This window comes from Neovison vison, chromosome 5 (assembly GCF_020171115.1).
Source record: "Neovison vison isolate M4711 chromosome 5, ASM_NN_V1, whole genome shotgun sequence".
In the NCBI taxonomy this organism is placed as follows: Eukaryota; Metazoa; Chordata; class Mammalia; order Carnivora; family Mustelidae; genus Neogale; species Neogale vison.
In genome coordinates, this window is record NC_058095.1 from 21,258,960 (window position 1) to 21,272,237 (window position 13,278).

General features: G+C 41.7%; 1 protein-coding gene and 1 non-coding gene across 4 annotated transcripts; one reads left to right on the forward strand and one right to left on the reverse strand.

Annotated features, from left to right (window-relative positions):
* The first annotated feature begins 2,222 nt into the window (after positions 1-2,222).
* LOC122906255 (keratin-associated protein 4-5-like) lies at positions 2,223-2,816 on the forward strand. 3 transcript variants are annotated; one of them, XM_044248001.1, is made up of 2 exons: positions 2,223-2,497; positions 2,558-2,816. In XM_044248001.1, exons 1-2 carry the CDS (start codon positions 2,223-2,225, stop codon positions 2,814-2,816), a joined length of 534 nt encoding a protein of 177 aa, XP_044103936.1. The 3 variants fall into 3 exon arrangements, with proteins under 3 accessions (XP_044103936.1, XP_044103937.1, XP_044103935.1); XM_044248002.1 differs by having other exon boundaries at positions 2,223-2,347; positions 2,468-2,816; XM_044248000.1 differs by having other exon boundaries at positions 2,223-2,816.
* Positions 2,817-12,639: 9,823 nt separating this feature from the next.
* LOC122908041 lies at positions 12,640-12,746 on the reverse strand. The gene has a single exon (XR_006384845.1). It is a non-coding gene; the product is annotated as a U6 spliceosomal RNA (small nuclear RNA).
* Positions 12,747-13,278: the final 532 nt, after the last annotated feature.

The following is a 13,278-nucleotide window of genomic DNA, read 5'->3' on the forward strand; positions in this document are numbered from 1 at the left end:
AATGATATTCAAGATGTTTAAATTTTAAAATACAAAAGATGCAAAATAAAAAAAAAGCCACTGAAGATGTGCTCTGTTCCATGCATGATGAAAATACTGTAAGTTTCAAGCATTCACCTCAGATGTCTCCATCCAGCTGGAGACAGACAATCATATTCAGGTTACAGTAGATGTGCAGAATCTGAGTGCTCCACAGTGTGATATCAAACATAAAGGAGGAACAGATGAGGTTTAGAAAAGAAGAAGAAATGTCTAAGAAAACATAACGGAGGATGAAGCGCTCTGGGCTGGAACTTAAAGAGAGAATAAGGAATTGTTGATTTTTTTAAAGATTTTATTTATTTATTTGACAGACAAAAATCACAAGCAGGCAGAGAGGCAGGCAGAGAGAGGAAGGGAAGCAGGCTCCCTGCTGAGCAGAGAGTCTGATGCGGGCCTCAATCCCAGGATCCTGAGACCATGACCTGAGCTGAAGGCAGAGGCTTTAAACCACTGAGCCACCCAGGTGCCCTGGAATTGCTGATTTGATGTGGGAGAATGCACTAAGAAGATTTAATAGCAAAATCAAAGGTATACACTTCATAAGACTCAGCAACCTAACACATCTCTATGTGAACTCTTAGAGAATAATGGAGTACTTCATGGGTTCTTTTTTTTTTTCAAATTTATTTATTTTCAGAAAAACATTATTCATTATTTTTTCACCACACCCAGTGCTCCATGCAAGCCATGCCCTCTATAATACCCACCACCTGGTACCCCAACCTCCCACCCCCCGCCACTTCAAACCCCTCAGATTGTTTTTCAGAGTCCATAGTCTCTCATGGTTCACCTCCCCTTCCAATTTACCCAAATTCCTGAAAAATCAAAAAAGTAATTACAAAGCATTCAGAAGACTATCTGGCACATGGCAAGTACTCATAAACAGTATCTGTAATATCTCATTTCTCACTGTAGGTAAATGAGCCTTAAATACATAATGCTTGTTTTTGACACAAATTCTTCAATGCTTGGAATATTTGCCCAAATCTTGTCTTTCCATATATCATAGTTAAGTGCCCATACAAACAGCAAGGCTTATCTGTTTATATCTTCTTTAAGCAGAATGGCTTGAATTTGAATTATGGAAAGAACACAAGAAAAAGATGCTTTAAATAAAACTTTATTTATAATACAAAATCTATTATATATGTTGGACAATCAAAAGAAAGATCAAACCTGCTCACCTTTACCATACTGTATGTGAAGATTCCTAAAGGAAAAAGTTCATTTCTGAAAATTGTTCTTTCATCAAAAAGGAATGAGTCAAAGCTATATCTTGAGGAGGATTCATTACAATAAGTTTAGACACTGTGACACCCTGACTCTCCAATCATCCAGGAAATACAGTCCAGTCCTCCCATTATTTGTAGACAAGTAACCCCAGTGATGAGTCTTTCCTCTTATTTCCTTATCAGTACTCCACCTGACACTAGAATGCATTTTTCCACTTTGACCAAAAGAGAGAGAGAGAGACTGAGAGAGAGACTTGGCACTGTAAAAGCCATTCTCAAAATATGATCATGGAAAAAGAGGAATTAAATCCTTGATCATATTTTGAGGATTATTATCACAACGACAGTCTCTCTCTTTTGGGGGGAAGGGCAAAGTGGAAAAGTGCTACTGTCTGGTGGGGTGCTGATAAGGAAATAAGAGGAAACTCATCACTAGGTGAAACAGGTGATAGGAACTAAGGAGTGCATTTGTAATGAGCACTGGGTCATGTATGGAACTGCTGAATCACTGTATCATACACCAGAAACTAATATAACACTGTATGTTAACTATACTTGAATTAAAATAAAATATGACCACTGGAGTCATACACAAAAATGGGACACATGGAAAAAGTCAATAATAGAATATCATATGACAGTTCCAACATATAAGATATAATATACAGAAAAATATGCAAATGTGGTTCAGTGAATCACAATGCTGCAGAAAAAGGGAAATGATGCTTTTCTCAGATATCAGCATATTTAACCTAATAAACATAATTATTAACTTGTAACACTAATTGCTTCCTGGTAGGAAAAACAAGAATGCTCTTTGTGGTAACATCAGCTACTCAGCAGAGTATAAGAGGGGACAGAGGTGAGGAGACTTTCAAACTCAAGAAACCACTCTTGTGGAAACCCACTTATACCCACTTGTGGAACCCCACTCCTCCCACTGACACCATGGTCAACTCCTGTTGTGGCTCCGTCTGCTCTGACCAGAGCAGTGGCCAGGAGGCCTGCTGCCACCCCAGCTGCTGCCAGACCACCTGCTGCAGGACCACCTGCTGCCGCCCCACCTGCTGTGTGTCCGCCTGCTGCCAGCCCTCCTGCTGTGGTTCCAGCTGCTGTGGCTCCAGCTGCTGCAGGCCCAGCTGCTGCACCTCTAGCTGCTGCCGCCCCACCTGCTGCCAGACCACCTGCTGCAGGACCACCTGCTGCCGCCCCACCTGCTGTGTGTCCAGCTGCTGCCAGCCCTCCTGCTGTGGTTCCAGCTGCTGTGGCTCCAGCTGCTGCAGGCCTACCTGCTGCATTTCCAGCTGCTGCCGCCCCTCCTGCTGCATTTCTAGCTGCTGCCGCCGCCCCTCCTGCTGTGGATCCAGCTGCTGTGGATCCAGCTGCTGTGGCTCCAGCTGCTGCCGCCCCTCCTGCTGCTGCCCCTCCTGCTGCCTGCGCCCAGTCTGTGGCCAGGTCTCCTGCCACACCACCTGTTATCGCCCCACCTGTGTCATCTCCACCTGCCCCCGCCCCATGTGCTGTGCCTCCTCTTGCTGTTGAGCTCCCTGCCCTCTGACTACCATCTCTACTTACCTCTGCACCCCAGATATAGACTCTTTTTGTGAGGACCCTTTTTGTGCTGACCTTTAGGACACATGAAATGGGGTTAATGTTGCTCAACTGAGTTTGAGCAACTCATTATTCTAATGAGCCCATCAATGTCCCACTGACACTATAAGCATATTCTGGCCTCAGTCCAAATTCTACTAGTGGACCTCTCCCTTTCATCCAAGTGTGAATTTTCTTACAACATACCAACTGTTGTATTGACCAACTCTCCCAAATTCTCCTTAATTTTGAGGCACCAACTCATCAAACTCAAGGGGCTAAAGTATGTAATGTATTTCTACATTACAGATTTTTATAGTCTCTCTTAATTGTCCAGTGGATTCTTTTATAATTCTTAATCCCCAAATTTTCTTATGTTATAACTCTATGCCAAAATAAACCAACACTTTCCTGTACAAAAATTCAGTGTATTAGTACTCTTCTTTAAGATTTTCAGTGCAGTCACTGGGTATTATATAAGACTGATGAGTCACTGACTTCTACCTCTGAAACCAAAAATACATTATATGTTAATTGAATTTGGATTAAAAAATAAAATAATAAAATATAAAATTTTTAAAAAGTTTTTAATGCAGTCTGGACAACTATATTTTACCTATACATGTACGACAGACAACATTGGCTTTGTCAATTTTTCAATAGAGGGAAAGCCCAATTTAGTCACAGCTTCAGTTTCACTGGCAGTCTATTAAGTTCTTAGATAAAACAGACATTCTTGGGAATTCATGGATAAAAATCAGAGAGAATTTTTTCGGAAAACCTGTAAGAAATTAATGCTCCCTGGGACATCTTTTCCATACTACGTATCTGTGAAAGCAGTTAATAGTAACTATAAGGAAAATGAAATTGAATGTAGCTGTGAGGAATTGATGATTTGGGGAAAACATAATGAAAGGCTGAGGTTGATAAATCAGATATTAAAGGACAGATGTAAAAGTCAGAGGTTTCACTGGCAGCATAGAAATGGACTCTCTTAAAGATTAAATAAAGCTGAGAACCAAGGCTAGGACTTTGTCAGAGGAGGAGCAGAGCTCCAGAGGTGGTTGTTCATTCAGCCTGGGTAGTTCTGCCATGCCAAGGTCACGGCCCTAGTTGGGAGAGAAGGAGACCCTGAGATAGGAGATGGAGACATCTGGAATGAAGCACTTGAAGATCTTGAGTTCCCAAATTTCCCTGAACCCTCTGGGCTTGCAAAAGTGATCGGATTTCCTTGTTGACTTTTTTTTTTCCAATTTATTTATTTTCAGAAAAACATTATTCATTATTTTTTCACCACACCCAGTAGCGCCACCTCCATTCTTGAAGATGATACAGAAGCTTCAGTGTTGAAAAACAGGCAATAAAAGCTCCCTTCACTACCTTCTCCCACCTCACTTTGTCACAGACCAAAAACTATGACTAAATTACACAACTAACCCAGAGAACGGCTGAACGTGTTAATGGGAGACTGTATCCCACAAGATCTAAAGTCTGCTTGCTGTTGGTGATAATCACCTAGGACCATATTTCATTTAGGCATAGCAAAATCATGATATTGCAATTCTATTGTTGCTCTGCCTGCCATTTATTAGCTGGGATAATTCCATACAGAGAAACTTCCCCACATCGAATTTAGTAATCCACATGTATAGGAAAGGCAAAATAAATGTTTGATTCTTCCCTTTTATTTACCAGTTTGCATACTCCAAGACTGATGTAACAGTTTGTTGTTTTTTTCTTAATTTTGCATTAATATGAACTCATAGATTTCAATATACTTGATAGTGAATCAGTCCATTCCAGTTCATATCCCTCTATTGATCCTCAAATAAGCAACTTCAAGTTGGCCTCCAAGACCTAGTAATCTTTGAAAATTCCTCTTTTTCATATTACAGGATATTATAGACTTGTTTGTACACTTCCTTCCCCAGACTTCTAATCAACAATTTCTCTGAGGCCTGCCAGTTCCTTTCAGGAGGAAACAGTATTTGAGACCATAAACTGAAATATGCAGGTGTTCATTACCAGTAAATCACTTTGTTTTAGCTTTTCCAACATTCACAACTAGAAAATATGTATTTAAATGGTAAACCATGGGGACAAGATGGCGGGGTACTAGGAAGAGGTGTCTTTTCAGCTGGTACCCCAAAGTGAGCTGATTACCTACCAAAGAACTCTGATCACCCATGAAATCAGCCTGAGATCAGAATTATACACGTCTGGATCTCTACAGGGGCAGAAGACGCCAGTGAGCAGGTAAAGCGGAATGGGAACAGCGGACTGATATCGGAAGATAAACAAAAGGGGGAGGGAGCCACCAGAGGCGACCGGTACAAAAGTAATACCCCAATACGAGCGAGAGTGCCCTGCGTCTGGGGACCAGCATTAACTCAAGACTGGTTGAAAGCACTCCAAAAGAGCAAAGGATCGCGGGGGCAAATTGTGGGAATCGGGGCGGCTAGGGACAGGGGCTTAAGTCCCCGGTCCCAGACGGCCTCCCCGGCGCGGAGGCAGAGAGAGTGCGGCGGAGAAACCGGCTCCTGCTCCCTAAGCCGCCAGCGTGCCCCAGAGCGCGTGGGTTCCGGCTCCTGTGAGGGGATGGGAGCCGTGCCGGTCTGCGGAACGCGCGCTAGCCCGACCACAAAGCTTGAGATGCGCGCGCACGTCGCTCCAGCTCTCCTGGGTTTCTAAGGCCCTGGGGCGCTTCTTGACCCGGGCCATTGTTTCAAAGTCTAAGCCGCGCGCCCGCGAAACTCTTCCCCGGACAGAGGCGCGCAAAAGCCCAGCCTGCGGCTTACGGACCAGCGCCCCGTTCTCAGTGCCCCAGACGCGCGCCCGACCCACAGCCGCCTCTGAAAAGAGGTGCGCGCAAGCCGGGCACTCCCAGCCCCGGCCGGCGGCAAAATCTCAGTGTGCGATCACTGCTGGGAACCTCTCTGGCAGTCGGAGCTCCCAGACAGCCGCCACTGCCTTGGCTTTGGGGACGAGCAAAAGATCCTGCGCCCCCAGGGTCTTTAACTTGGAACCTGCACTGCCAGCGTCCAAGGGGGAATTTATTCAGCTTCTGCACCCAGACTGAGGCTTCTGAGACGGAGATCAGGAAGTGTTCCAGGGTGCACCTTGACTGCACCAGAGTTGATACATCCAGCTACATCTGTTCAGTCTTCTCCCACCAAAATGACTAGGAGGAGGAATGCCCAACAGAAGAAAAATACAGAGGATGGACCTTCCGCAATAGAGCTAACGGCTATCAACATAGACAATATGTCGGAAAGAGAATTCAGGCTAACAATTATCCAGGCAATAGCTAGGTTGGAGAAAGCCATGGATGACCAAACAGAATTGATTAGGGCCGAACTGAAAGCGACCAGACAGGATGTTCACAATGTTAGGGCGGAGCTTAAAGCTACCAGGGAGGAGGTCCACAATGCTCTCAATGAGTTCCAATCCAGTCTAAACTCTCTCAAAGCTAGGGTAACTGAGACAGAAGATAGAATTAGTGATCTGGAAGACAAACAGATAGAGAGAAAGGATCAGGAGGAAGCCTGGAACAAACAGCTTAGATCCCACGAAAGCAGAATTAGGGAAATAAGTGATGCCATGAAGCGTTCCAACGTCAGAATTATTGGAATTCCTGAAGGGGAGGAGAAAGAAAGAAGTCTAGAAGATGTCGTGGAACAAGTCCTTCATGAAAACTTTCCGAATCTCGCGAATGAAACCAGCGTTCATGTACTAGAGGCTGAACGGTCTCCACCCAAGATTATACACTCCAAAAAAACATCACGACACCTGATAGTCAAATTGAGAAATTATAATTGTAGGTATAATCTCTTGAAAGCTGCCAGGGCAAAGAGGCTCCTTACTTACAGAGGGAAGCCCATCAGAATAACGTCAGACCTGTCCACAGAGACCTGGCAAGCCAGAAGAGGCTGGCAAGATATATTCAGGGCACTAAATGAGAAGAACATGCAGCCAAGAATACTTTATCCAGCAAGACTGACATTCAAAATGGATGGAGAGATAAAGAGTTTCCAAGACCGGCAAGGCTTAAAAGACTATGCAACCACCAAGCCGATACTGCAGGAAATATTAAGGGGGGTTCTATAAAAGAGGAAAAATCCCAAGAATAGCATTGAACAGAAATATAGAGACATTCTACAGAAAGAAAGACTTCAAAGGTAACTCGATGTCAATAAAAACGTATCTATCAATAATCACTCTCAATGTGAATGGCCTCAATGCACCCATAAAACGGCACAGGGTTGCAGATTGGATAAAACGACAGGACCCATCCATATGCTGTCTACAAGAGACCCATTTTGAACCTAAAGATACACGCAGACTGAAAGTGAAGGGGTGGAGAAGCATCTTTCATGCCAATGGGACTCAAAAGAAGGCTGGGGTAGCGATTCTCATATCAGATAAATTAGACTTCAAACTAAAGACTGTACTCAGAGATACAGAAGGACACTACATAATCCTTAAAGGGACTATCCACCAAGATGATCTAACAATTGTAAATATCTATGCTCCCAATATGGGAGCAGCCAATTACTTAAGAAAACTGTTAATCAAGATAAAGAGTCATATTGATATGAATACACTAATCGTAGGTGATCTTAACACACCTCTTTCAGAATTAGACAGATCATCGAAGCAGAAAATCAATAAAGAAACAAGAGCATTGAACGACACATTGGACCAGATGGACCTCATAGATATATACAGAACATTCCACCCTAAAACAGCAGAATACTCATTCTTCTCAAGTGCACACGGAACCTTCTCCAGAATAGACCACATACTGGGTCACAAATCAGGACTCAGCCGATACCAAAAGACTGAGATTATTCCCTGCATATTCTCAGATCACAATGCTTTGAAACTGGAGCTCAATCACAAGGAAAAGTTCCGAAGGAACTCAAACACCTGGAAGCTAAAGACCACCTTGCTTAAGAATGCTTGGATCAACCAGGAGATCAAAGAAGAACTGAAACAATTCATGGAAACCAATGAGAATGAAGACACTTCGGTCCAAAACCTATGGGATACAGCAAAGGCGGTCCTAAGGGGAAAATATATAGCCATCCAAGCCTTGCTCAAAAAAATTGAAAAATCCAGAACACACCAGCTGTCTCTACACCTTAAAGAACTGGAGGATCAACAACAAATCAAACCAACTCCACACATAAGAAGGGAAATCATCAAGATTAGAGCTGAGATCAATGAGGGAGAAACCAGAGATACAGTAGAACGTATCAATGAAACTAGAAGCTGGTTTTTTGAAAGAATCAATAAGATCGATAAGCCACTGGCTACACTAATCCAAAAGAAAAGAGAGAAATCCCAAATTCATAAAATTATGAATGAAAAGGGAGAGATCACAACTAACACCAAGGAAGTAGAAACAATCATCAGAAGTTACTACGAACAGTTATATGCCAATAAGCTTAGCAACCTAGATGAAATGGATGCATTCCTGGAAAAATATAAACTACCAAAATTGAACCAGGAAGAAATCGACAACCTGAATAGACCGATATCTAATAACGAGATTGAAGCAGTGATCAAAAATCTCCCAAAAAACAAGAGCCCAGGACCTGACGGATTCCCTGGGGAATTCTACCAAACCTTCCAAGAAGAAATAACACCTATTCTCCTGAAGCTGTTTCAAAAAATTGAAGCAGAAGGAAAACTTCCAGACTCTTTCTATGAAGCCAGCATTACCCTGATCCCCAAACCAGGGAAGGACCATACCAAAAAGGAGAATTTCAGACCAATATCACTGATGAATATGGATGCTAAGATTCTCAACAAGATCCTAGCCAACAGGATCCAACAACACATTAAAAAGATTATCCACCATGATCAGGTGGGATTCATCCCTGGGCTACAAGGATGGTTCAACATTCGTAAATCAATCAATGTGATACAACAAATTAATATGAGAAGAGAGAAGAACCACATGGTCCTCTCAATTGATGCAGAAAAAGCATTTGACAAAATCCAACATCCGTTCCTGATTAAAACGCTTCAAAGTATAGGGATAGAGGGAACATTCCTGAACCTCATCAAATCTATCTATGAAAGACCCACAGCAAATATCATCCTCAATGGGAAAAAGCTTGCAGCCTTCCCGTTGAGATCAGGAACAAGACAAGGATGCCCACTTTCACCACTCTTGTTCAACATAGTATTAGAAATCCTAGCAACAGCAATCAGACAACAGAGAGAAATAAAAGGTATCCAAATTGGTAATGAAGAAGTCAAACTCTCTCTCTTCGCAGATGACATGATTCTTTATATGGAAAACCCAAAAGACTCCACCCCCAAACTACTAGAACTCATACAGCAATTCAGCAGCGTGGCAGGATACAAAGTCAATGTGCAGAAATCAGTGGCTTTCTTATACACGAACAATGAAAATACAGAAAGGGAAATTAGAGAATCGATTCCATTTACTATAGCACCAAGAACCATAAGATACCTGGGAATAAACCTAACTAAAGAGGTAAAGGATCTATACTTGAGGAACTATAGAACACTCATGAAAGAAATTGAAGAAGACACAAAAAGATGGAAGACCATTCCATGCTCTTGGATCGGAAGAATAAACATCGTTAAAATGTCTATACTGCCTAGAGCAATCTATACTTTTAATGCCATTCCGATCAAAATTCCACCGGCATTCTTCAAAGAGCTGGAGCAAATAATCCTAAAATTTGTATGGAATCAGAAGAGACCCCGAATCGCTAAGGAAACGTTGAAAAACAAAAATAAAGCTGGCGGCATCACCTTACCTGATTTCAAGCTTTATTACAAAGCTGTGATCACCAAGACAGCATGGTACTGGCATAAAAACAGACACATAGACCAGTGGAACAGAGTAGAGAGCCCTGATATGGACCCTCAACTCTATGGTCAATTAATCTTCGACAAAACAGGAAAAAATATACAGTGGAAAAAAGACAGTCTCTTCAATAAATGGTGCTGGGAAAACTGGACAGCTATATGTAGAAGAATGAAACTCGACCATTCTCTTACACCGTACACAAAGATCAACTCAAAATGGATAAAAGACCTCAACGTGAGACAGGAATCTATCAGAATCTTAGAGGAGAACATAGGCAGTAATCTCTTCGATATCAGCCACAGCAACTTCTTTCAAGATACGTCTCCAAAGGCAAAGGAAACAAAAGCGAAAATAAACCTCTGGGACTTCATCAAAATCAAAAGCTTCTGCACAGCAAAGGAAACAGTCAAAAAAACAAAGAGGCAACCCACGGAATGGGAGAAGATATTTGCAAATGACAGTACAGACAAAAGGTTGATATCCAGGATCTATAATGAACTCCTCAAACTCAACCCACACGAAACAGACAAACACATCAAAAAATGGGCAGAAGATATGAACAGACACTTCTCCAATCAAGAAATACAAATGGCTATCAGACACATGAAAAAATGCTCATCATCATTAGCCCTCAGGGAGATTCAAATTAAAACCACATTGAGATATCACCTTACACCAGTTAGAATGGCCAAAATGAACAAAACAGGAAACAACATGTGTTGGAGAGGATGTGGAGAAAGGGGAACCCTCTTACACTGTTGGTGGGAATGCAAGTTGGTGCGGCCTCTTTGGAGAACAGTGTGGAGATTCCTCAAGAAATTAAAAATAGAGCTTCCCTATGACCCTGCAATTGCACTCCTGGGTATTTACCCCAAAGATACAGATGTCGTGAAAAGAAGGGCCATCTGTACCCCAATGTTTATAGCAGCAATGGCCACAGCCGCCAAACTATGGAAAGAACCAAGATGCCCTTCAACGGATGAATGGATAAGGAAGATGTGGTCCATATACACTATGGAGTATTATGCCTCCATCAGAAAGGACGAATATCCAACTTTTGTAGCAACATGGACGGGACTGGAAGAGATTATGCTGAGTGAAATCAGTCAAGCAGAGAGAGTCAATTATCATATGGTTTCACTCATTTGTGGAGCATAACCAATAGCATGGAGGACAAGGGGCGTTAGAGAGTAGTAGGGAATTTGGGTAAATTGGAAGGGGAGGTGAACCATGAGAGACTATGGACTCTGAAAAACAGTCTGAGGGGTTTGAAGTGGCGGGGGGGTGGGAGGTTGGGGTACCAGGTGGTGGGTATTATAGAGGGCACAGCTTGCATGGAGCACTGGGTGTGGTGAAAAAATAATGAATACTGTTTTTCTGAAAATAAATAAATTGGGGGAGAAAAAAAAAAAAAGAGGAAATAGGGGTTGGGGTTCCTAGGAACTGTGTTATTGCAGCAGTTTTTCTGTAAATCTAAAACTATTCTAAAATCAGGGTTTTTTGTTTGTTTGTTTTTGAAGTGGAACAGCTTCCTCCTGGTTCTCTCTCTTAGGGCACAGACCTGAGGGGCTCTGCGTTAACGCGTGCAAGCCCCTCTCCTAGGCACTATCCTGAGATAGATGAAGAGACCATGCATCTAGAGGTGCCTAGAGCGCCCCAGCGGTTCCAGACCCCGGAGTCTTCCCAGCTGTCACAGTCTCCCCGGCCTGGGGGACAGATGCGTGCAAGGGGGCCTTTCAGATGTCCCCAGCTTCTGGCCTTCTAGCTGTTCCCGCAGACACCCAACTGGAACATAGACAAGCTGTCCCCACCAAGCTCTGCTCAAATTGTACATTCATGCAGAAAATAAATGTTTTATGATGTCACTAAAAAAAAAAAAAAAAAATGGTAAACCATGTCATGAGTTTCTACTGAGAACTACAGGGCTTTTACTAAACCTCATATATCTTACTTATAACTCTCATTTCTCCTCTGCCAAAAATGTCTCAATGACACCATTGTATTTACTCGTTTTCCTTATTCTGTATTCAATATGTTCTATATGTCCTATATATATTCTATATTCTATATGTTTTATATATTCTATATGTTTGTCCAACACTCTCAGAATACATTACCAATACTAACAACTAACAACAATATGGATATTGAAAACAAGACTGTTTTTCAGTTGTTTTATTTATTTTTGATCTTCGAATAGTTGCTTTTTATGCCTGGATATACAGTTACATTCTTTTATTATTGTTGTTGTTTTAATGATTTTGATATTTCAAAAACTTTAATTTTATTTTATAACCATGTAAAATATTGACATGAGTCCAAAGTCAAACCTACAGAACAAGGTATATCCCAAGAATTTAGCTTTTATCCTCTGTTTCTCCACTCTGATACTTCCATTATTTTTTGTTTTCTTTTCAGTTTTATTAAGGTACAACTGACATACAAAAGTTGCACTTACTTTAACCATATAATTTGATGTTTTAATATATACAGTTGAAATCAACACCACGTCAAGGTAATGAACATCTATCACTGCCTTTATAATTCCTTCCCATCCCCTACCTCCAGTCAACCACCAATCCACTGTCACTATAAATGTTTCCATTTTCTAGAATTTAATGGAATCCTACTATTGTGTACCCTACCTTGCCTTTTCACTCAGCATAATTATATTGAAATACATGTTGTCATGTGTATCACTAGTTCTTTTTTTTCAGCTAATTTTTCTATATTTTCCAAGTTCATGTTTTATTTTAATCCATTCCTCTGTCTCTCCCATGCACGTGTGTGCCATGCTCTCTCAAAAACCCAGGTGGTGGGTATTATAGAGGGCACGGCTTGCATGGAGCACTGGGTGTGGTGAAAAAATAATGAATAATGTTTTTCTGAAAATAAATAAATTGAAAAAAAAATAAAAATAAAAAATAAATGGAACACTTCGTGAATTTGTGTGTTATCTTTGCACAGTGGCCATGCTAATCCTCTCTGTATTGTTCCAACTTTAGTATATGTGGGGCCCAAGTGGGCACTAGTGCATTTCTTTTTTTTTTTTTTCAGCACCCAGAGGAAGTTTTTATTTACCTTTTTTTTAATTATTATTTATTTGTTTATTTTCAGAAAAACAGTATTCATTATTTTTTCACCACACCCAGTGCTCCATGCAAGCCGTGCCCTCTATAATACCCACCACCTGGTACCCCAACCTCCCACCCACCCGCCACTTCAAACCCCTCAGACTGTTTTTCAGAGTCCATAGTCTCTCATGGTTCACCTCCCCTTCCAATTTACCCAAATTCCCTTCTCCTCTCTAACACCCCTTGTCCTCCATGCTATTTGTTATGCTCCACAAATAAGTGAAACCATATGATAATTGACTCTCTCTGCTTGACTTATTTCACTCAGCATAATCTCTTCCAGTCCCGTCCATGTTGCTACAAAAGTTGGGTATTCATCCTTTCTGATGGAGGCATAGTACTCCATAGTGTATATGGACCACATCTTCCTTATCCATTCATCCGTTGAAGGGCATCTTGGTTCTTTCCATAGTTTGGCAACTGTGGC